The sequence below is a fragment of the Megascapheus bottae genome, chromosome 29, assembly GCF_031878675.1.
Source record: "Megascapheus bottae isolate mThoBot1 chromosome 29, mThoBot2.hap1, whole genome shotgun sequence".
Classification (NCBI taxonomy): Eukaryota; Metazoa; Chordata; class Mammalia; order Rodentia; family Geomyidae; genus Megascapheus; species Megascapheus bottae.
The window spans coordinates 9,610,846-9,635,427 of NC_143537.1; the positions used below are offsets into that span (position 1 = coordinate 9,610,846).

Genomic DNA, 24,582 nt, shown 5'->3' on the forward strand with positions numbered 1-24,582 from the left:
CCACATATATAGAAAAAAGCTGGAAGTGGTGCTGTGGCTCAAGTGGTAGAACTCTAGCCTTGAGAAAGTCCAAAGACAGTGTTCAGGCCCTGAGCTTAAGCCCAGGACTGGCTAAATAAATAAAATAAGCACTGGGTACGGTGGCTCATACCTATTATCCTAGCTACTCAGGAGGCTGAGATCTGAGGATCAAGGTTCAAAGCCAGCCCAGGCACAAAAGGAACTGAGACTCTTATCTCCAATTAACTTCTAGAAAAGGGAAAGTGGGACTTGGCTCAAGGGTAGGGCAGTAGCTTTGAGCTGAAAAGCTCAGGATCAGCGCCCAGCAAGTTCAAGCCCCAAGAACCACAATAAATAAATAAATAAATAAAAATAAGCGTACCATATACTCTGAAGGAGCCATAAACTCAATAGTAGCATTTTGAACTTCAGGTCTTCTGTGAGGTTCTCCATAAACTCTGGTTAGAGGGTTGTACATGAATTCTTCAGGAACTGTGTAAAATTATAATATTATACAGATGAAACTGAAAGGATTAATTTAACATAATTTGTTTGGTGATTTCCTCAAGTTAGGAGTTTATACTTAATCCAATATAGACTAAATATTAGGATAAATTCATTCTTTTAAAAAGTTTCATTTGCTGGATACTGGTGGCTCACACCTATAATCCTAGCTACTCAGGAGGCTGAGATGTGAGGATCATAGTTTAATGCCAGCCCAGGCAGAAAAGTCTGCGACACTGTTATTTTCTTTCTTTTTTTTTTTTTTTGCCAGTCCTGGTGGGCTTGAGCTCAGGGCCTGAGCGCTGTCCTTGGAGTTTCTCAAGGCTAGAGCTCTACCACTTGAGCCTCAGCACCACTCCCGGCTTTTTTCTATGTATGTGGCACCAAGGAATCAAACCCGGGTCTTCGTGCATGCTAGGCAAGCACTTTAGCCACTAGGCCAAACTCCCGGCCGACATTGTTATTTTCAATTAACCAGAACAGCGGGGACAGCGCCCAACCCCTGAGTTCCAGCTCCATGACTGACAAAAAAATAATCTTCCATCAAGCAAATACCTCCAAGCTCCCTAGTCAGTCCAGGGCTCCTCTGACTCCCAGAAGCCCCCACACAAGTGTTGGCAGCCCTTAGCCCTCAGGAGGTACTGTTCCACAGAACACCTGGGCAGGACCATAACACCTGTGATCCATATCCAGCACAGGGCTGGCACCAAGCCACTTGTGTGGCACATACCAACCAGTCCTAAGGGTGGTTGCCAGGAAGTCATGGTGCCAATGTCAAGAGAAGGGACAGTTGTGATATTCACAGGCTCAAGGATAAGCATTGTAGATAAGCACTCTAGGCCACACTCCCAGCCTTCATTTTTTTGTCAGTTGTGGAGCTCAAATTCTGGCTTGGGCCTTGCCCTTGAGCAATTCAGCTCAAGGCTGGCACTTTACCAGTTGAGCTACAATGATACTTTCAGTTTTCTTGTGTTTAAATGGGATAAGAGTCCCCTAGACTTTTGTGCTGGGCTGGCTTTGGACCCTAGCCCTCAGATCTCAGCCTCCTTAGTACCTAGGATTACAGGCATGAACCATTGCACCTAGCGACTCTCTGTCTTTCTCTCTCTCTCTTTTTTTTTTTTGCCAGTCCTGGGCTTGAGCTCTGGGCCTGAGCACTGTCCTTGGGATTTCTCAAGGCTAGCGCTACTACCACTTGAACCACAGCACCATTTCTAGCTTTTTTCTGTGTATGTGGTACTAAGGAATCGAACTTGGGTCTTTGTGCATGTTAGGCAAGCACTCTGCCACTAGGCCAAACTCCCAGCCCCCTGTCTTTTTTAAACTTCACATTTTTATTATCTTCCGTCTATAATGCAAGCAGAGACTATGAGCATACCATCATTGACTCGGTAACATAAGTTACACTTCCATCTCCTTTGGTCAAGAAAGCTGACAAATGGATTGATATAGGTCCTGCATGAACGACATCTCACAATTGTATTGGAGGTAACCACAGGCAATTGCTGAAAAACAAAACAAAACAAAAAAACAGAACAAAGCTTTTACAAGTAAGCACCACTACTCTGAAAAGGCAAACATCAATTTATCCTTTTGAAATAACCTTGGAATGTTTTAATTGTTTTGATTTTCTCTTTTTTTTTTTTTGGTGAGTCATGCATGGGGCTTGACCTCTGGGCCTGGGCCCTGTGCCTGAGCTCTTCAGCTCAAGGCTACCACCTTTCCCCTTGAGCCCCAGGACTACTTCTGGTTTTCTGGTGATTAATTGGAGTAACAGTCTCCAGGTCTTCAGTGCCCATGGCTTTGAACCTTGATCCTCAGATCTCAGTCTCTAGAGTAGCTAGGATTATAGGCACAAGCCACAGTGCCAAGGAATGTTTTGTTTTGGATATGTGTGCCATTCTTGGAGCTTAAACTTAGGACCTCACCACTCTTGTTTGGCTTTTTTGCTCAAGAATAGCACTTTTTTGGGGGGGGAGGTGACAATTTCGTATATATTTTTGACTCAATGGACTGAAATTAATCTGCAGGCTATGGGATATTCTTTCTATCAGCAATGGCACCTGACAGTTAAGTGAGCTAGAGGCATACAAGCATATTTTATCTGATAACAGATACTATTATGGAAGGCAACAAAAGATGCATCAGACCTGCCAACCTCAAGAAATCCCTAGCCCCCACTCCATCATGTAGGCTTTTAGTACTCTTATTCAAGGTTGTACAGATTTAGAATCCTCAGCAAGCTGAACATTGACGTTAACTAATTTTGTTGTTTGGGCTGCAAGTGAACAATGAAAGGAGAAAAGAGAAATAAAAGAAGGAAGATATAACGAAAAATAAGTGTGAGCAAAAGGAAAGAGCTCAGGCATAAAGAGAAAGAGGGAAACTAAGTCCGAGATCTTATCCTAGTAGCCTATAATATACAAATAAAATTGGTAAAATGGCAGAAGCCATGTTTCAACATGTCAAGGCTAGCACTCTTATCACTTGAACCACATCTTTAGTTCCTATTATAAAGGTTTTGTTTAACAGCCATAGCTTTCACAAGATAACTGTTACAAAGTTAAATAGCATTTAAAGTTTCTCTCTTTTTTTTTTTTTTGCCAGTCCTGGGCTTGAGCTCAGGGCCTGAGCACTGTCCTTGGCCATTTCTCAAGGCTAGTACTCTGCCACTTGAGCCTCAGCACTACTTCCAGCTTTTTTCTATGTATGTGGTACCGAAGAATCAAACCCAGGTCTTCATGCATGCTAGGCAAGCACTTTAACCACTAGGCCAAACTCCCGGCGCCAAGTTTCTCTTTTTTTGGTGCTGGTCTTGAATTTAAGGCCTGGGTACTTTACCGGAGCATGTGTGCTCAAAGCTAGTACTTTATCACTGAGCCAAACTTCTATTTCCGGCACTTTTTTTGTGTGTGGGGGGGGGTCATGGGGCTTGAACTCAGCCTGGATGCTGTCCCTGAGCTCTTCAGCTCAAGGCTATAGCCCTCCCCTAGAGCCAAGCCTCCTTTCTCAAGAGCCTCAGGTTCTTTTGTGCCAGGGCTGGCTTTGAACCTTGATCCTCAAATCTCAGCCTCCTGAGTAGCTAGAATTAAAGGCGTGAGTCGCCGTGACCACTGTGCCGGCTTCAAGCACTTTTTGTAGTTAATTGTAGATTAGAGTCTTATGGATTTTCCTACTTGGAATGGCTTTGAACCCTAATCCACAGATCTCCACCTTCTGAGCAGGTAGTTATTACTTTAGCTAGTGGCTAAAGTTTATCTTATTTAATTTTTTTTTCAGTACAGCTTTTATTGACACAGATATCTAAATTTACCTTTGTGGCAGCTTTATTTTCTTTCATGTCCTAAACTTATGGATACTTTTTTTTTTTTTTTGGGGGGGGGGGCAGTCATGGGACTTGAACTCTGGGCCTGGGCTTGAGCTCTGAGCTCTTCAGCTCAAGGCTACCACCCTAGTACCTCTTAAGCTACAGCAACATTTTCAGTTTTCTGATGGTTAACTGGAGATAACACGGACTTTATTGCCTGGGCTTACTTTGAACCGAGATCCAGATTTCAGCCTCTTGAGCAATTAGGATTAGAGGCATAAGAAACCGGCAGCACAGGCCTTATGGTTACTTTTGATCTAACATACAGGGGCCTACAAAAACTCTTTAAAGTTAAACCCCATTTCTAGCCATTGCCTTTGAAATCATCACTGCTCCTGTTAAGAGTATGTTCTCTCACAATAAATTTACAACCTTGGTATCTGTCCATCGTGTTCCCACACAAGCCTTTTTCTTTTTTCTTTTCATGCCAGTTCTGGGGCTTGAACTCTGGACTATATGCTATCCCTAAGTTTTTTTGGTATTTTATTTTGGTAGTTTAGCTCATTGACTTTCCTGCCCCAGTTGGCTTCAAACCATGATCCTCAAATCTCAGCTTCCTAAATGTAGCTAGGATTATAAGCCTAAGCCATTAGTGCTCCAATGTAAGTGTGCATACATGTAAACAGACACAGACAGACAGACAGACAGACAGACACACACACACACACACCCCTGTCCATGGTCAGGTTTAAAGGCAGCTCAGATAAATTCAATATATAACTCTCAAATTGTTACAGTTTCCTGAGAGACATTTACACTTTACTCTTACTAGAGACACATACCACTAGATCTTTGAAAGGATGAAGCAACAGCCCCAAAGGAAGTTTGGCTTTATTCAGTAAGGCCTGAGTCTGAGGAATGCTTGTCAGTGTGCATCGAAATAACCTTTAAAGGAAAAAAACAAAAACAAAAACAAAGGGGGAAGAATGTTAGTTGCTGCTAGTATTATTTTAAGTAAATAATAATCTTTTTTCCCTCTCTGGTCCTGAGGCTTGAACTCGGGGTCTGGGTGCTGTCTCTGAGCCTTTTTGTGATAAAGGCTAGCACTCTACCACTTGAGCCACAATGCCACCTCTGGCTTTTTCTGAGTACTTTATTGGAGATAAACAGTGTCATGGACTTTCTTGTCCAGACTGGCTTTAAACCATGACCCTCAGATCTCAGCTTCCCGTGTAGCTAGGATTATAGGTGTGAGCCACCAACATCAAGCTAGTTAAATAATCTTTGGGTAGATAAATGGTATTTACCATTAATAATAAAGTTTAAAAGAGACACATTTTAATTTTAACAGATAAGACAAAGTATTTAATGGCACCTCTGATACTTTTTTGTGTGTGGGTAGAATATGTATATGTCTGGAGACTGGGACTCAAACTCAGTATCTGACATTTGCTTTCACTCATTGGCTGAAACTCTATTACCAGAGCAACGTCTTCAACCTCCTTCTTTTTTTTTTTTTTTGGTTTGGTCTTAATTAATTAAATTTTGTCAGTACTGGGGCTTGAACTCGGGGCATGAGTGGTAGGCTAGAGCTCTAACACTTGAGCCACAGCATCCATTTTTTCTATGAATATGGTACTGAGGAATTGAACCTAGGTCTTCGTGCATGCTAGGCAAATACTACCACTAGGCCAAACTCCTGGCCTTGTTTTATTTTTGCATGTCTGATATGGTATCACATTAAAATGCTTAATTTGGCTGGCATGGTGGTCCACTCTTATAATGCAGCACTCAGGAAGCTGAGCCATTAGGGTCTTGGGGTCAACCTGAGTAATATAACAAAACTCTATTAATAAATAATAATAAAATATGTCTGTAATGAAATTAAAAGAATAAAGAATTAGATTTAGATTCCTGTACTATATAATGTATAGCCTGTTTAAGATGAGTATGTAATCATTTTAGAACTGATGAGACTATTAATTAGATCAAAGATTATCATGCTATTTCTTCTCTTTCTCTCCCCCCCACTTTTTTTTTTTTTTTTTTGCCAGTCCTGGAGTTTGAACTTAGGTGTGGGCTTCATCCCTGAGCTTCTTTTCTTTTGCTTAAGGCTAATATTGTTACTGAGCCACAGTACTACTCTAGTTTTATTTTGTTTTTCCCCTGAGTAATTTACTGAAGATAAGCCTCCCACTGACTTTCTTGCGTGGACAGGCTTTGACCACAATCCTAAGGTCTCAGCCTACTATGCTGGTCCTGGGATACACTTGGTGTGTCCCTGAGCTCTTTTTTCTCAGTCTAGTACTCTACCACTTAAGCCACAGATCCACTTCTAGCTTTTTGGTAATTAACAGTAGATAAGAGTCTTATGGGCTAGGAGTTTGGCCTAGTGGTAGAGTGATTGCTAGCATGCACAAAGACTGGAGTTCTATTCCTCAGTACCACATACATAGAAAAAGCCAGAAGTGGTGCTGTGGCTCAAGTGGTAGAGCTCTAGCCTTGAGAAAGCCCAAGAACAGTGCTCAGGCCCCTGAGTTCAAGCCCCAGGACTGGCAAAGAAAACAAAAAAACTAGAAAACTCAGAATATGCACATTATCACATATAGTAGAAAACACTACATGAAGCCTTACTCTGGGTTACAGTTGAGTTTCTGGATGTCTTCATGCAAATTTGGAACTGGAGGCTTCAAAGGTGTTGAGGGAAGCATGTTTCTCTCTTGAAGAAGATTGATGACTCTTAGACCCTCTGGATGTAGACTTAATCCACTCATGCTTGCAGTTAAATGATTAGCACCTAAGGGAGTCTACAGATAAATACATTAAGTAACCACTAAGTGTGTATAAATCTAGTTCAATTCTCTCTGCATAGGAAAAAAAAGTGGGGCCAGGAGTTTGACCTAGTAATAAAGTGCTTGTCTAGTATGCACAAAAACCCGGGCTCAATTCTATATACATAGAAAAAGCTGGAAGTAGTGTTGTGGTCCAAGTGGTAGAGCTCTAGGCTTGAGAAAGCCCAAGGACCCCAGTACCCAGGCACTGAGTTCAAGGCCCAGGACTGGCAAAAAGTACAATCTAGATTATTTGACTAATCTTGTGGTGCTAGAGAAGTATGGAAGTACAAGGGCTTTATTTATTAAATATTCACACAATTAGTATAATTAGTTATAAGTGTTCTATATATAGTCCTGAAACTTTCCTCATTGTATATTTTGTGTTACACCAAAAAATAGAAAATAGGCTTAAATAAAGCTTACCTGAGTAAAGGCCTGAGGGCCACTTGGGTAATTCAAGGACGAGGGTGGCATTCCAGTCCCACTAGGCGGTGTTGTATTCTGGTAACCAGGTGGTAGGGAGGGGTAGGCATACCCAACATTTCGGCTCATTTTGGGGTTCTTATTAGTGACCTGTGGTGTTGCTAGAAACAAGGTAATTTTTAAGCTCTATTTTATACTCTACAATACTTTAAATAAACACAAAGATCCATTAAATTACATAATTATAACTTGAAATTCCTCTAGATTAATTTAATACTTTTATCAATCAATTTAACAAAATGAAGACAAATACTATGAATACCATAACAGCTATGATTAAAATCTAGTTAATTTAAGACTACAGCTATCAGTAAAACAAAAAGTTTGGCATAGTCAATTTATTTTCCTATATATAATAAGTTTTATATACAGGCTAAATTTTAATTTAAAACAACTTCAATAAAAATATCCTGTATGTTCAGCTTATGGGACTGGCTTAAACTTAAACATATCTAGATGGTAAAACAAAAACAAAAGCCAAACTCTACAGTCAATAGCATAAAAATACAAAGCCATGGAAGTGGCACTGTGGCTCAAGTGGTAGAGAGCTAGCCCTGAGCTGGAGAGCTCATGGATAGCACCCAGGCCCAGAGTTAAGCCCCATGACGGATGGAAAAATAAACAAACAAACAAACAAACAAACAAACAAAGCTATGGGGTTGGGACTTTGGCATAGTAGTAGAATGCTTGCCTAGCATGCATGAAAACCCATGTTTGATTCCTCGGTACCACATACATAGAAAAAGCTGAAAGTGGTGCTGTAGCTCAGGTGGTAGAGAGGTATCCTTGAGGAAAGACCAAGGACAGTGTGCAGGCCCTGAGCTCAAGCCCCAGGACTGGTAAACAACAACAACAGCAAAAAATACAAAGCCATGATTCCAATTCTGAAGGGAAGGAAAAATAATGAAAAAAAATTACATGAAAGAAATAAAGCATGACAATGATACATCTACATAACAAGATGATGAAGTTTCCCCTGGTATTCTATAATGAGCAAATGTTATTTCTATAAACAGAAGAAGAGATTATAGCATCTCACCCAAGAAGCCACCTCCTTCAATTTCATCATAATTACTGTGGACCCCCATTGATCCATTATCAGCATTTGATGTAATACCTAAGAAGAAAGAAGTCCATTAACAAGGTTTGCATTAGAATAACTGCTCCAGGACACGAACTAATATCTAAACGTACGTGTGTGTGTGTGTGTGTGTGTGTGTGTGTGTGTGTGTGTGTGTCTGTGTGTCTGTGTGTCTGTGTACAAATGTGCTCATATCAGTACTGAGGCTTGAATTTGGGGCATGGGTGTTATCTGGGTTTTTTGCTGTTTTATTAGAGGTAAAGGCTCACAGACATTCCTGCCTGGGTTGGCTTCAATCCTTTATCATTGGATTTCAGCCTCCCTAAGTAACTAGGATTTATAGGCTTGAGCCACCAGTGGCCAGCTCTAAAATTTTATCATTATTTTCAAATGGTTTAAATTGCATTCTAGGTTTAAATTACATTCTAAGCTGGGCGCAGTGGCTCACACCTTTAATCCTAGCTACTCAGGAGGCTGAGGCTGAGATCTGAGGATTGCGGTTCAAAGTCCAAAGCCAGCCCTGGCACTAAAGACCATGAGACTCTCATCTCCAATTAACCACTAGAAAACTGGAAGTGGCGTTGTGACTCAAGGGGGAGGGCAGTAACCTTAAGGTGAAGAGCTGAGGGACAGCACCCAGGCTCAGGGTTCAAACCCCAGGACCGACATAGAAAAAGCCAAAAGTGGTACTGTGACTCAAGTAGTACAGCTCTAGCCTTGAGAAAGACCAAGGGCAATGCCTAGGCCCTGATTGGCCCTAGGACTTCCTCTTTTTTTTTTTTTTTGCCAGTCCAGACACAGAATCAATTTAGGTGTCTATTAAGTGACTACAGTGAAGTACTATTCGGTCATTAAAAAAAAGATAAAATCTTGTCATTTTGGTCCTTGTACCAACAGGAACAAGCTTGGAGAAATCTTATTAACTAAAATATGAAATATACCAGACCCAGAATAATAACTACCATGTGAGAACATATATGAATTCATGGAAGCTAACAAAATCTCATGAAAATAAAGAATAGTTCTACAGTTATCGAGAATATGTGTGAAACAGGAAGGATGGTAAAGGTTGCCTAATGAGTATAACATAACAGTTAAATAAGAGAACTAAAAGTTCTAGGGCTATGTAGAACAGAAGGGTGATATAGTTAAAAACAATTCACTCTGTATTTTGAAAGTTCTAGAAAAGATGTTTTTGAATGTGCTGTACAAAAGTAAGTGTTGAAATGATAATAGGCTAATAACCCCAGTGAGATCAATATCCATAAATATATATAATATATATTAATTTTTTAAAGAAGAATGTTGAACCTAGTACCAGTGGTTTATGCTTATAATCTTAGCCATTCAAGAGCCTGAGATCTGGAGGACTGAGGTTCAAGGTCAGCTTCTAGGCAGACAAGTCTGCTAGACTCCGTCTCCAAATTAACCACAAAAAATATCAGGGTTAGAAATATGGCTCAGGGGCCGGGAGTTTGGCCTAGTGGTTAAAGTGCTTGCCTAGCATGCATGAAGACCCGGGTTCGATTCCTCGGTACCACATACATAGAAAAAAGCCAGAAGTGGTGCTGAGGCTCAAGTGGTAGAGCTCTAGCCTTGAGAAAGTCCAAGGACAGTGCTCAGGCCCTGAGCTCAAGCCCAGGACTGGCAAAAAAAAAAAAAAAAAAAGAAATATGGCTCAGAGTTCAAACTCTAGTATCTCATATATACCCAATCTACCTACCAAAGAAAAGAAAGGAAAACTAGACTCTCTAATGATACTTAAGGTAAAATTATAAGGATGCAAAACCTTACTTGCAAACTATCCAACAGTGGAGAATCCAAAAATAACTTGAAAGTGGCATTCAGTCATTCCTTCTTACCCTTAAGTTCCAGGAACTCTGAGGATACTGAACTCTGCAGATGCCCACGTGCCTTCTACGATGCGGTGTCATACATACTGCTCTGTGTTAAATAATCCCCGGATTGGTTATACCATACAATATAAATGCTAGACTGCTAGATTGCCAGACTGTTGTCAATAAAAGTTTGTACATGGGCCGGGAGTTTGGCCTAGTGGTTAAAGTGCTTGCCTATCATGCATGAAGACCCACCCGGGTTCGATTCCTCGGTACCACATACATAGATAAAAGCCAGAAATGGTGCTGAGGCTCAAGTGGTAGAGCTCTAGCCTTGAGAAAGTCCAAGGACAGTGCTCAGGCCCTGAGCTCAAGCCCAGGACTGGCAAAAAAAAAAAAAAAAAAAGTTTGTACATGTCTAGTATAAATGAAATTTATTTTCAAATATTCTAGATGTAAAGTTGATTGAATCCTGGATATAAGCCCTATGGGATCATAAATGAATTACAGCTACTGTAAAACCCTGGATACAACCCCCAGCAACAGAGTATGTACAAGACAAGAAGGGAGATAGAGGTTGCTTACTGAATGCAAATGAGCTTCCAATACTAACCAGCCTGTCATAAGGCAGTGAGAACATTTTTTGTTTTTATTAATGGGTCCTGGGGCTTGAACTCTGGGCCTGGATTGGCTCTGAACTGTAATCCTCAGATCTCAGCCTCCTGTGTAGCTATGATTACAGGTGTGAGCCACCACGCCAGGCTTAGTGAGAACATTTTTTTTTTTTTTGGTGGTCGTGGGGCTTGAACTCAGGGCCTGGGTGCTGTCCCTGAGCTCTTTATCTCAAGGCTACTACCCTACCCTTTGAGCCACAGCACCACGTCCGGTTTTCTAGTGGTTAATTGGAGATAAGAGTCTCATGGTCTTTAGTGCCCAGGCTGGCTTTGAACCACGATCCTCAGATCTCAGCCTTCTGAGTAGCTAGGATTACAGGCATGAGCCACTGAGCCCAGCTTATGAGAACATTTTTAAACACTAAATTCCTGAAGCCCATCTCTATCCCATACTGGACTTTCTAAAAAAGATATGACTCTAAAACACTGGATTCAGGTAAAATTCACACTTCTGTTGAAAATTAAAACTATAGAAACATTTTATTTTTTGATTTGCTTACCTTCTTGGTTTACAGCTGAATGAAACAAAGGCTGGGGTGAGGCTGTGTGTGATAGTTTCTGGGGTGTTGGGGCCCTTACTGGGGGTCCACCAGCCGGAGGGGGCCCAGGGGGAGCTCCTGGTTGAAAAGGGGTAGGCAAAGGTGGATTCCGTGAGGGAAGTGCAGAACCTATGGAAACATTGGTTTTTTTACATGTCACTTCACTTAAGATAGGACTGGGGCATGACTCAGGTAATAGAATACAAGTACAGCAGGTTTAAGACCTGAGCTCAATTCCCAGTACTAATAGAAAATTTTAAAACCACAAAAGAAATGATGCTGGACACTGGTGGTTCTCACCTGTAATTCTAGCTATTCAGGAGACTGAGACTTGAGGATGGCAATTCAAAGTCAGCCTAGAAAGGAAAGTCTGTGGCACTCATCTCTAACCACAAGAAAACCCAGAATGGTGCTATGGCTCAAAGTGGTAAAGCACCAGTCTTGACCAAAAAAGCTCAGGGACAGTGCCCAGATGCTGAGTTCAAGCTCCATAACGGAGATAAACACATAAGTGAGTAAATAAATAAGTAAGCAAGGGCCAGTAACTCAAATTTGTAATTCCATCTACTCAGGAAGCTGAAATCTAAGGATTGTGGTTTGAAGATAACCTCAAGACTCTTTATCTCCAACTAGCCACCAAGAAAGACTGGAAGTAGAGATACAATTCGAATGGTACAGTGGCAGCCTTGAGCAATAAAGCCCAGGGACAGTGTCCAAACACGAATTCAAGCTCTATGATATTGTTAAATTCTCAAAAAACAAATCGAAACATCTTTGTCACTAATTACTCTTTTTTTTTTTTTTTGCCAGTCCTGGGCTTGAGCTCAGGGCCTGAGCACTGTCCTTGGACTTTCTCAAGGCTAGAGCTCTACCACTTGAGCCTCAGCACCACTTCTGGCTTTTTTCTATGTATGTGGTACCAAGGAATCGAACCCGGGTCGTCATGCATGCTAGGCAAGCACTTTAACCACTAGGCCAAACTCCCGGCCCTGTCACTAATTACTCTTATAATGCAACAAGACTTCTACGTGGTTGGCAAAAAGGAAGACAGAAATTACAGCTATGTAATTTCCTTATCAAAGAAGAATCCCTACATATTTATGGAATACAGATGAGTCACAGGAACAAAGGGGCAAGGTACACCAGCAACTCAGCATTACCAAGGCCAGATGCATGACACATCTGGCTGCAAAGATTAACAATTTAATGTTTAACAAAATTTAAGAGAGAACTGGGTATGTGGCTTAGTAGGAGAGTGCTTCCCTAGCATGCCTGAAATCCTGGGTCCAATTCCTCAGTACCACATAAACAGAAAATGCCAGAAGTTGTGCTTTAGCTTAGGTGGTAGAATGAAAACCAAGTTTTTAACACAACTTGAACAAAAACCAAGTTTAGAGACAGAGGCCAGGCCCTGAATTCAAGTTCTCAGATTGGTAAAAAAAAAATAATAATAATAATAATTAATTAAATTTAAAATATCTATATGGACTGCTTCATGAATTTTTGTGTTACTCTTGCACAGGGACTATGCAAAAAAAAAAAGTAAGGAAGCTTAAAAGATTAAAAAAAATCATGTTAGAATAATACTTTTAGATTCACTAGATTCACTACACTATTTTTTAAGTTGAATTATTATTAGTAGTAGTATTTTTTTTTTTTTTTTGCCAGTTCTATGGCTTGAGTTCAGGGCTTGAGCACTGTTCTTGGGCTTTCTCAAGGCTAGCACTCTACCACTTGAGCCTCAGCACCACTTCTGGCTTTTTCTATGTATGTGGGGTGCTGAGGAATCGAACCCAAGTCTTCATGCATGCTAGGCAAGCACTCTACCACTAGGCCAAACTCCCAGCCGCTACGTTGAATTACTTTGTTAGTGCTTGGGATTGTTCCATAGCCTCACACATGCTAGGCAGGCATTAAGTTGACTAATTCTTTTTTTTTTTTTTGGTCATGAAGCTTGAACTCAGAGTCTGAGTGCTCACCCTGTGTTTTTTCACACAAGGTTAGAACTCTACCACTTTGAGCCACAGAGCCACTTTCAGTTTTCTGGTGGTTAACTGGAAGTAAGAGTATCATGAACTTCTCTGCCAGGGTTGGCTTTGAACCATGATCCTCAGATCTCAGTCGAGAGTAGTTAGGATAATAGGTATGGAACACCTGATTTAATTTATAACACTAACAGGTACAGATTTAGACTCAGCCTTCTCAGGTTGCTAATCAATGTAAAGATGTTTAAAGGTAGCCTAATATGAAGTTAGGAAATTTAAGATGAAGACTAGAAACTCAGTTTAAGTTAGATATTGGCTATTATTATTGTTTTGGAAGGGGATCTTTTTTTTGGTTCCTGTGCTGGGGCTTGAACTCAGATCCTGAGTGTTCTTACATACACACATACTCTCAATTCTTCAGAAGCTTAAAGTGGGAAGAAGATTGCCTGAGCCCAGGAGTTTGAATGTAGACCAAGTAACAGAGGGGAAATGGAAAAGGAAGAGAAGGAAGAGGAAACAAAGGGGAAAGTGGGAGGAGAGAGGGGTGGGGAAAGCAAAGGATACCTTCAAAGGAATAAAAGAAGTAACGATTTATGAACTAGTTTTTGAGATAAATAAATTACTTCTTACATTTTTGATTTAACATTTATTTATTTATTGCCAGTCCTGGGCTTGAACTCAGGGCCTGAGCACTGACCTTGGACTTTTTCTAGGCTAGAGATCTGAGCCTCAGCACCACTTCTGGCTTTTTTCTATGTATATGGTACTGAGGAATTGAACCCAGGTCTTCATGCACGCTAGGCAAGCACTCTACCACTAGGCCAAACTCCTGGCCCACAACATTTAAAAAAAAAAAACAAAACACAATAATTTTTGCTGTACACTGGTGGCTCATGTCTGTAATTCTAGCTACTTAAGAGGCAGATCTGAGAGGCATGATTCAAAGCCAGCCTGTAGGTAGGAAGATCTAAAAGACTCTTATCTGCAATTAGCCACCAGAAAACTGGAAGTGGAGCTATGGCTCAAAGTGGTAGAGGGCTAGCCTTGAGCAAAAGAGCTTAGGGACATCACCCAGGGCATGAGTTCAAGCACCATGACCAACAAAAACAAACTAACAAAAAACACCACTAGGGCCGGGAGTTTGGCCTAGTGGTTAAAGTGCTTGCCTAGCATGCATGAAGACCCAGGTTCGATTCCTCGGTACCACATATAGAAAAAAAGCCAGAAGTGGTGCTGAGGCTCAAGTGGTAGAGCTCTAGCCTTGAGAAAGTCCAAGGACAGTGCTCAGGCCCTGAGCTCAAGCCCAGGACTGGCAAAAAAAAAAAAAAGAAAAAAGAAAAAAGCTGGAAGTGTGGAAGTGGTGCTGAGGCTCAAGTGGTAGAGCTCTAGCCTTGAGAAAACCCAAGGACAATGCTCAGGCCTGAGCTCAAGCCCAGGACTGGCAAAAAAAAAAAAAAAAAAAAAACAAAAAAAAAAAAAAACAATAATTTTCTATATGGGGTTTCAAGTATTAATTACCTAAAAAAGCAAAAGTTTCACATCTTTACATTTTGAACAATCTTGTAAAAATAGTACCTGATTTGATGAAGCTGTTTGGATGTGAAGACTCTCCAGAAGATACATACTGATGATTTGTTGTTAAATTTGTATTCCCAGATACAGTTGTTTGGGCCCCAGGAGGACAATGGTTTGTCTGTGATCCTGTGGATGTATAGTTATATTGCCAATTTGAAGGTGGTGGTAGATTAGTTCCCGGAAGAAAACTACCAGAAGGCATTGGTGCAGCAGCTGGGTTCTGAGAATTAGGGAGTGGCATTCGGGGAACAGGACCACTATGGAGCAAAGGTGTCATTGGATTCAAAGCCACAGGTGGTCTATTAAAAGTCTGCCCAGATCCCTGAGAACCACCATAGTTAGACTGTCCAGACAGTGGACTTGAAGTCTTTGCTGGTATTAGATGAGGGTAGGATCCTGGAAGCTGGGTATTATATCCTTGGCTCACTGACATGTGTGAAGACATCAGTGCATTTTGGACAGGACCTTCCAAAAAAAGAAAGAAAAAAATTAGTTTTGCAAACAAACAATACTTAAAGAATAAATACTGTAGGGGCTAAGCATGTGACTCTAGGCGCTGAGCATGTGACTCATCCATAAGGCTCTGGGTTTGATCAACAGCACAGAAAAGAAAGAAAAAGAAAGTAAAATATATGCAAAAAAAAAAAATATAAGCAAACAAAGCCAGACTCCAGTGACTCATACCTGTAATTCTAGCTGTACAGAAGATCTGAGGTCTGAGAATGGAAGTTGAAAGCCAGCCCAGGCAGGCAAAAAAAGAAGAATGCATGTTTAACATGCTTAAAGGCCCTGGAATCAAGCTCCAACAAGAAGATATTTAACTTCTGTTGTTCTAAACAAGAAGATATTTAACTTCTGTTGTTCTGAGTCCTCATCTACCAAATGGGAACAGGGATTCTAACAATATAATAGAATTTTTGCCCAATTCGAAATAAATGCCTATGTCTCAACTCCTAGAATCACGTTAGGTTATGACAAAGGTTAAGGCTGTAGGTAGAATTTAGGTTGCTAATCAAGTGACCTTGAAATGAGGTCATGAGGATGTTCCTGGTGCAACCTCAAGGATTGAACAGGAGGCAGAAGAGGGTGGTTGGTTCATAGTGATACTATGTGGGATCAAGAAGTCATTGCTGGCTGTGAAGATGGGAGAGGCCATCTGCCAAAAATACAGGCAGGTAGCCTCCAGAACGTCATGAAAAGGCAAGAAAATGATTCTTTACCAGAGGATCAGCAAACAGTACATCCCTGAAGGCAACTTGATTTTAGTCTAGTGAGATTCATGTCAGGCTTTTGATCTCCACAGTACAGCATGACAAATCTTGTTAGTTTAAGTCACTGAGTTTCTATATTTGGTACAGCAGCAACAGGAAATCTCATATAAATGATAATGAGATTTATGTGAAACATATATTTGTGTCTTGAACAATGCTATGCATTGTGAAAACTCTGTAATAAGTAAAATAATTTTTTTGTTTTGTTATTGGTAGCAGTAGTTGTAGGGCTTCCTCCCCCTTCTTCCTCCCCTTCCCTCCTTCTTCACCAATTCTGGGGCCTGTACTCAAGGCCTGGGTAATGTCCTTGGGCATTCTCAAGGCCAGTGCTCTTCCACTTGCGCCATAGTACTACTTATAGCCTTTTCTCTATATGTGGTACCAAGGAATTGAACCCAGGTTTTCGTCCATGTTAGGCAAGCACTCTACCACGAGGCCACACTTCCAGCCCTAGAGCCTTCTTATGTCAGTAACATATAGCCGCCTTCTTTTAGTTGCACCTGTTACAAAAGTGCCTCTTCAGCAACTAGCTGTGATAAAATCACAAATACCAAACAAAACTGGGCCATGAAATCTTCTAGCAATACTAGTCTGAGGCAATTTATTTGTATCCAAATGACCTAAAGTATGCTATTGCACAAGACTCAGAGTTCAAACCCAGAACTACCAAAAAAAAAAAATGCTACTAAACGATTTATGTTTATTTAAACAAATCTTAATTCACAGTGCTACTGCTACCATATAGTCCAGCATTCTGGCCTGTACTACTTCTATAGGTTCGTTCTTTCTTTCTTTCTTTCTTTCTTTCTTTCTTTCTTTCTTTCTTTCTTTCTTTCTTTCTTTCTTGCCAGTCCCAAGGCTTGAACTCAGGGCCTGAGCACTGTCCTTTCTCAAGGCTAGAGCTCTACCACTTGAACCACAGCACCACTTCTGGCTTTTCCTATGTATGTGGTACCAAGCAATCGAACCCTGGTCTTCATGCATGCTGGGCAAGCACTCTACCACCAGGTCAAACTCCCAGCCCTCTCTAGGTTCTTTCAAATGTCTAATCTCTTCTCCAGTCATCAAGAGGCTCTCTTAGGATCTGAGAACCCTTAAGCTCAAATCCATACTTTTTTGACAGTGATGGAGTTGGTACTCAAGGCTAGGCGTGCTAGAGAAGTGCTCTATTATTGAACTATATTCCAAGCCCAAGTGGATATGTTTGAACTCAGGGCCTTTTGCTTGCTAGACAGGCTATCTGCCACTTGAGCCACATCCCCAGACATCAAGTGGACACTTGTGAAGAAAGGTAGTTCTAAATTCCTGCTCTACTTCAAAGAGTTAATACTTCATTCATGTCACACAGAGCTTTCCTCAGAATGTCCTTCCATGACTGCAGGAACTGAACATGCCGTTTCCTTTAGGAGGGATATTTTCTGCCTTTAGTTTAGCCTGAGTGCTGCTCCCTCAGTGATCTTCGTGTCCCGTTGTTGTCCAGGTATTGGTTGTTCCCATCTAGACTGAGCCACCTGCGTGCAGGAATAAACTTGACCTTGTGTCCTAAGAATGCTCCGGGCTCCCCCTTTAGAGCAAACTGAACCAAGTAGTCTAAATAGAGGACTGTTGTCCTGTGCAGTCCCCGGCTCTCCCTTCTCTTCGCTGAAGGTGGAAAGCACTATTACCACTGTACCACACCTCTAGATTCCAGGGGCTAGTCTTTAACAGGTGACAGACTAGAAAAAATAAAGATATGGGTTTAATTTTTTTTAATTGGAAAGACATTTAAAAATATCGAATTAGTGTATATTAGCTGCACTTGGGGTATTTCACGGTGACCGTTCCATGCTTATATACAATGTGTTCCAATCACACTGCTCCCATTGCTCTCCTTCATCCTGTCTGTCCTTCCTAATACAATGTCAATAGATTTCATTGTTCTACCCATCTCCTCCATTTTTTTTTCCCTTTAATGTCAGTACTATGGCTTGAAGTCAAGTTCTCACACTTTCCCTTAGTTTTTTGCTCTCAAGGCTGGCACTCTAACACTTGTGCCACACCTCTACTTCTGGCTATTTGGTGGTTAACTGGAAATAAGAGAGTCTCACAGATTTTCATGCCTGAGCTGGCCTCGAATCTTGAGATAAGCACTAATAAGAGGACTAAGCAACAAAAATTACAATCTGTTCATGAATTAAAACCCACTGTGGCAGTTCTGAAAACTGTCAACAAATATTGACTGAAATACAGATATCTACAACATAAAGAAGCCAAGGTTCTGATGGGACCTCAGATCAAGTATGCCAAGAGCAGTTTAAGTCTTGGCTCCACAATTTCATACCTCTGTGGCCTTGAGCTAGTTATGTAAAATCTCATCAGTTTCCTTGTCAGTAAAAATATCGATTCTTGAGTCAGTACTGGTGGCTCAATGCCTATAATCCTAGCTACTCATGTGGCTGAGACTGAGGACAGCAGTTTGAACCTAGCTCAGGCAGAACTTCTGAGATCTGAGGATGGACAGTTGAAGTGAGCCTGGGCAGCAAAGTCTGTGAGATTCTTATCCCCAGTTAAATTCCAAAAAGCTGGAAGGATATGTGGCTCAAGGGTACAGCATTAGCCTTGCAAAAGCAACAACAACCACCTCAGAGACAGGGCCTAGGCCCAGAGTTCCAGCCCCAGGACTGATATAAAGGGGGGAAAAAATCAATTATTATCTATTAAAGGGCTGTTATAAAGATAAAGAGACAATGCATACAATTCATTTTAGCCTGCCTGGCTCAGCGTTTACTGCTACTATTTCTGTCTTTCAGGAGTTCTCAGTTTACAAGCAGTTACAAACAAGAAACTCAATGGTTACTGCAGGCAATGTGATACCTTCTAATAGAAGTATGCAAATAGTATCATGTGAACCCAGAATTACAGCCTTTACTGAAAACACTAAATGGAAGTTGTCTATATCATTCATGTCATTTTTATTCAGGGCTTGTTTGCTCTGAATAAAAGGTTAAATGACTTTCAAAACTAAATACACCAATCAGCATAAGATCTTCAACTTACTACTTCCAAAAGATATTAAAAATAAGCTTAATTAATAGGTCCATTGATGACCCTCTCCTCTGAAAACACACACATCCTAACATTTTGGCTAATAATGCTGTACAGAAAATCCAAAGAACTCTACCTCTCCTCAAAAAAAAACAAAAAAAAAACAAAAAAAACAAAACAAAAAAAACAGAACAAAAAACCTGGAGACCTGATCAGAAAAATAAAACAAAAAGGGCTAGGGGTATGACTCAGTCGGTAAAGGGTCTAAATACAAGGCTCTGAGTTCAAACCTACTACTGCCAAAAGAAGAGGGGATGAGAGTTCAAAGTGAGCTCTAATCTCAGTGAATAAATACATATTTAGTGAACCCAGTCATAAAAATTTAGTCAAAACTTTTTGTTCAACAAAGCTGGTAATTACCAAAATAGGCTAGAGTGAATGAATACTAGGCAAAAGCAGACATTCTTGCTATCATAGAGCTTACAATACAGAGGAAGTCAGATACTTCTTTTTTTTTTTTTTTGCCAGTCCTGAGACTTGAACTCAGGGCCTTGGCACTGTCCTTGGACATTTTTTGCTCAAGGCTAGTGCTCTGTTTCTTAAGCCACAGTGTCACTTTCGTTTTTTTCTGTATATGTGGTACCGAGGAATCAAATCCAGGGCTTCATGCATGCTAGGGAGCACTCTACCATTGGGCTACGCTCCCAGGCCTATTTTATAAAATTACAATATAGTGAGAAGGAAAGGGAAAAACAGAAAATCTTTTACTTCTTTAATCCTATGTATGAAAAAAGTAAATATTACATACACAAACATTACAAAACTTCAATCATAATAATACTGGAGTTTCTAATTGCATTGGTAGATTAATTTAAATACTTTTTTAAAAAAAGCTATGAAATAATGGGAGTCACTATTTGCCTTTAACCTTATGACATGATAATCTCTCTCTCTTTCTACACAAGAAATACATCCAAATTTACACAAAAACTTAGGAGGAAAAAAGTCTAGACAACCTCTACATTTAATGTAATGTAACAATTAATTACTAAGCAAAATGTCTTGGCTTTTTGAGGAGTTCTAATAAAAAGGTATCATGTATCTGTGCCTAGGTGGCTCTCATTTGCAATCCTAGCTACTCAGAAGGCTGAGATCTGAGGATCAAGGTTCAAAGCCAGCCAGGGCACAAAAGGACCTGAGACTCTTATCTCCAATTAAACAGAAAGTGAGGCTTGGATCCAGGGCAGGGAGATAGCCTTGAGCTGAAGAGCTCAAGGACAGCGCTCAGGCCAAGCTCAAGCCCCATGACACCCCCCCCCCCAAAAAAAAAGTTGGAAATGGTGTTGTGGCTCAAGTGGTAGAACTCTAGCCTTCAGAAAGCCCAAGGACAGTGCCCAGGCCCTGAGCTCAAGCCCCAGGACTGGTCAAAAAATTAAAAAAAAAAAAAAAGAGAAAGATGAAATTCTACCTTAAAAGGGGCTTTATTAACTTGAGGACATGGATGTGATTGGCAAAGATGGAGAGAATGATGAAAGGGGAGACATTGATGAAGATGCAATGTACCTATAATCTGCCTTGTTGAATTGAAAACCCTTTGTATAACTACTTAAAAATAAATGAAACAAAAGGTTTACATCTACAGTCCTGTGATTTAACTGCCTTCCTCAACTGGCCACATTTTCCCAGCTACTATCTCCCTGAACTGCAATCACCAGTTACATATCTGAATTCCCAGCTGGATCTGAGCACCCTTACATACATAGTGTGCTTTGTTATTCTTTCCTATTCCCAAGGACAGAAGTTAGAGGCTATGCAACAAGTGTTTCTTGGTCTCATCAAATCAACAATGTGACAACATCTCCCATCCTGTAGTTAAAGTCCTTCAGCATTTCAAAATCATGACAGCTACACTTCCATAAAACTTAGCAAATTTGCATTTGCAGCAAATTGCCCCATGGTGAAATGGTCAGTGCTCTGGACTCTGAATGCTCAAGCCCATCTGCCATTTAGAATGCATGTAAAAATACAATTTAGGAGAAAAATGGTCATATGACATCTAGTTTACTTTTTTCACCTTAAAGTGGATGTCTTAAAATGATTTAAGGCCCGGGAGTTTGGCCCTAGTGGTACAGTGCTTGCCTAGCACGCACGAAGACCGGCGTTTGATTCCTCAGTACCACATACATAGAAAAAACTGAAAATGGGGCTGTGACTCAAGTGGTAGAGCTCTAGCCTTAAGAAAGCCCAAGAACAGCACTCAGGTCCTGAGTTCACGCTCCAGGACTGGCAAAAAAAAAAAAAAAAAAAATTTAATTCCCATTGTGAAGATGCCTAAATATCACACAATCTGTTACCATAAACTTGAGAGTACGAAGAACTGATTCGAATCAATGATCTCTCAGGGTCAATCCTCTAATTATTCTGGCATCTGCCCACACAGCAGCCTTCGCATATACATTTTTTTGAATCCTGCAAAGAGCCTCCTTTGTAAAGAAAACAGTAGTCTTCTCTGAAAACAATGTAAACCGCCAATTTTAGTCAACCAGCTATTTTCTGCAACTTCGCCGTAATTTTAGATTCCAATGGATGCGTTCAGCAAGCACACTTCAGTATCACTCTAAGCAGTTTTCTTCTGATAAACCAAAAATCTGTAGGTAAACCGGTAAGTAGGCGAGTTGGCTGGCAGACAATGTGTCCTTCTCCCTATGACAATCATCAAGAAGCAAGCTGAACACATCACGACGGAGGGCCATTTAGGGACACCCAGAAGAGGTATAACATTACCAGGCTACAAGACCGTTCTCATGCTGAATGACAAATGACAGTGCCACACGTACAAACCCCTCAGGGCTTCCGAGGGCTTGAGCCGAATAAACCATGTCCCCAGAGATTTAAAAGGCCTCCAGAAAACAAACAGGAGATCATCCCCACCCCCCCACCCCCCCTTGGTCTTCCGCTGCTGAACCACTGAAATCCGTGACCTGTGCTGCATGCAAAAGTCCTGGGAGAGACGAGTACAGCCTAGAAGATCCATCTACTCGAAACAGGAGTCATTCATTCACGTCTGCTTATTCCACCCCCCCACCCCCCCATGGCGAGGCCACAGAGCGACCTCGGCCTTCAAACCCTACGCTTCCCAACGGCGCGCAGTGGGGAAGGGTCAGACTTGGACGACCCTCGCCTGAGAGCGATCCAAGATCCGCCAAACCGACCCTTGTTTCCCCCCCTCCCCGCCCCCCGCCACCCCCTACCCCCCCCCGGGCAGTTGCACACAGTGGGTGCTCATTAGCTGCGAGCCGGATGGATGATCCGGCTGAGAGGTCACCCAGGCCCGGGCCAGCTCCCTGCCCCTCGGCCCCACGCAAGCACTCACCGTTGGCGTAGGGAGACCCCGAGGCCGAGGGGGCCCCATTCCGGGCCTGCAGGCCGGTTGGGGGACCTCCGGAGGCCGGTACCCCCGGCCGGGACATGACGACAGCGGTAAGTCTGGGTGAGAAGCGAAACTCGTCAGGGTCGACCCAGAGTCGAGGGCTGAAAGACGGCGGCCGCCGAAGAGCCGTAGGGGAGTCCGGGGCGGCGCGGGGAGGGAATGGCGCTGAAGACTTAGGAAGGGAGCCGAGGGCGGCTCACCAAGCTCGAGGCATGGCGCCTCGCTCGACCCTCCCCCTCCCCCAGCCCACCCCCCTCCCCCTCGGGCGGCCACGGCCCGGCCTGGGAGCTGAGGTCAGCGAGTCGAGCCGGTGAGGGCCCGAACGCCAGGCTTGGGGAGGCGGCAGCCAAAAGCCGGGAGAGGAGGGAGGCCCTGACCGGAAGTGCCTGTCAGCCGTCCGCCGCGCAGGCGCCGTCGGGACACGTGGCACTTCCGGCTCCGGCTCACACACTTTCTCCCCGGGTGTTCTGCTCTCCTGGCGAAGGTTGCCCTCCGAAGCCACCTGACGAGTCCCGGCGTCCCGGGTCCCCGAGGACAGTGCACGGACTCCGCCTGCCACGTCACTGATTCCCATCTCCAGCCGGAAGTGGCGTGTGTCACCACGACGGAAATCCCCGCCGGCCTGGACGTCACCTCGCGGGCGGAGCCGGGGGAGGGGTGGGGGGGCCGCGCGGGCCGTGGGCCTCGGGTAGCCAGCCGCCTCCCGGAGGGTGAGCGGGACCGGATCGGTCCCCTTCCCGGCATGGGCGAGGATCGAGGAGGCCGCTGGGAGGGCTGGGGCTGGCTGAGCTAGTCCACCGTGCCTGGCCTGGTTTCATGTCACATTTCATCCTCCTAGTTCCGCCGTCCATTGTCAGGGGGACTTGGAGGGGGGGGGCTTGTTTTGCTTTGTTTTTAAGCATGACCTGCAATCCTAGCTACTCTGGAAGCGGAGAACGAAGGATCGAGGGTGAAGCCAGCAGAAATCCACGAGAGTCTCAGCTCCAATCAACCAGCAACATGTCAGCTGTGGAGCTCAGGTGGGAGGGCACCCACCTTGAGCATGACAACTCAGGGAGCCATAGTTCAAGCTTCATCCACCGCACGCACACGCACACACACACACACACACACACAGAGTTTGATGCAATCAAGGAGGAAGCCCTTTGCTTTGTGGCTCGGAATATTCGGAGGTAATTTTAATTTTGAAACTTGCTTATTCGTCGTTCAGAGGCTCCAAAGTTCATTGATAACCCAATTCTCTCCTTCCTCTCCCAGGGCTTCACGCAGGCCAATCAAGAGCTACACCTGTTGAGCCACACAGCTCAATCCCCAAAGCATTTATTTACCTCCTTATATATTTGGTGGTGTGGATCAAACCCAGAGCCTCTAACTAGCACATTCCAATGGTATTTGTAATCTTAAGAACTTGGTGAATGCCTGTAAATTGAGCTACGAGGAAGGCTGGAGTAGGCCAATCTGGGCAATTTGACTGGACTCTTGTTTCAAAACAGAAATGGGATGGGAATGTAGCTGGGTGCTAGAATGCTTCCTTAGCAGTTGTGAGATCCTGAGTTCACAGTACCACAAAGAAGGCAGTTTTATTTCCTCTTCAAGAGTTTACATTTAGGCGAATAATTCAAACTAACTTTTTTGGCAAGAAGAGTTTTTTGTTCGGTTTTTGCACGTAGACTGTAATTTTTGAGACTAAATAAAAGTAGAAACTGGGTAATTAGATAATGAAACTAATGATCTCAGTAAAGATCTTAGTTCCTTTCATTCTACTTAGATTGTTCTGGCTCTGGGCTGATAACAAAGTCTCTCACAGATTTGTACTGTCAATTAAAATGTCATGCCAGGGGCTGGGAGTTTGGCCTAGTGGTTAAAGTGCTTGCCTAGCATGCATGAAGACCCGGGTTCGATTCCTCGGTACCACATACATAGAAAAAAGCCTGAAGTGGTGCTGAGGCTCAAGTGGTAGAGCTCTAGCCTTGAGAAAGTCCAAGGACAGTGCTCAGGCCCTGAGCTCAAGCCCAGGACTGGCAAAAAAAAAAAAAA

The 24,582-nt window shown here is 42.5% G+C and overlaps 1 protein-coding gene across 2 annotated transcripts in view; it reads right to left on the reverse strand.

Annotated features, from left to right (window-relative positions):
• Sec24a (SEC24 homolog A, COPII component) overlaps positions 1 to 23,100 on the reverse strand; it is a 48,932-nt gene extending 25,832 nt beyond the window's left edge. Inside the window, exons 1-10 of one of the 2 annotated variants that reach the window (XM_090320887.1) lie at positions 22,923 to 23,100; positions 22,489 to 22,601; positions 14,821 to 15,285; positions 11,222 to 11,338; positions 8,168 to 8,245; positions 7,069 to 7,229; positions 6,446 to 6,618; positions 4,654 to 4,756; positions 1,883 to 2,009; positions 383 to 492 (exon numbers count right to left, since the gene is read on the reverse strand). In XM_090320887.1, the coding sequence (XP_090177013.1) occupies positions 383 to 492; positions 1,883 to 2,009; positions 4,654 to 4,756; positions 6,446 to 6,618; positions 7,069 to 7,229; positions 8,168 to 8,245; positions 11,222 to 11,338; positions 14,821 to 15,285; positions 22,489 to 22,585 (1,431 nt within the window). In that variant the 5' untranslated portion in view covers positions 22,586 to 22,601; positions 22,923 to 23,100. Of the gene's footprint in view, positions 1 to 382; positions 493 to 1,882; positions 2,010 to 4,653; positions 4,757 to 6,445; positions 6,619 to 7,068; positions 7,230 to 8,167; positions 8,246 to 11,221; positions 11,390 to 14,820; positions 15,286 to 22,488; positions 22,602 to 22,922 lie in introns of both variants that reach the window. The other variant, XM_090320886.1, reaches the window with a different exon arrangement.
• Between the last annotated feature and the right edge of the window lie 1,482 nt (positions 23,101 to 24,582).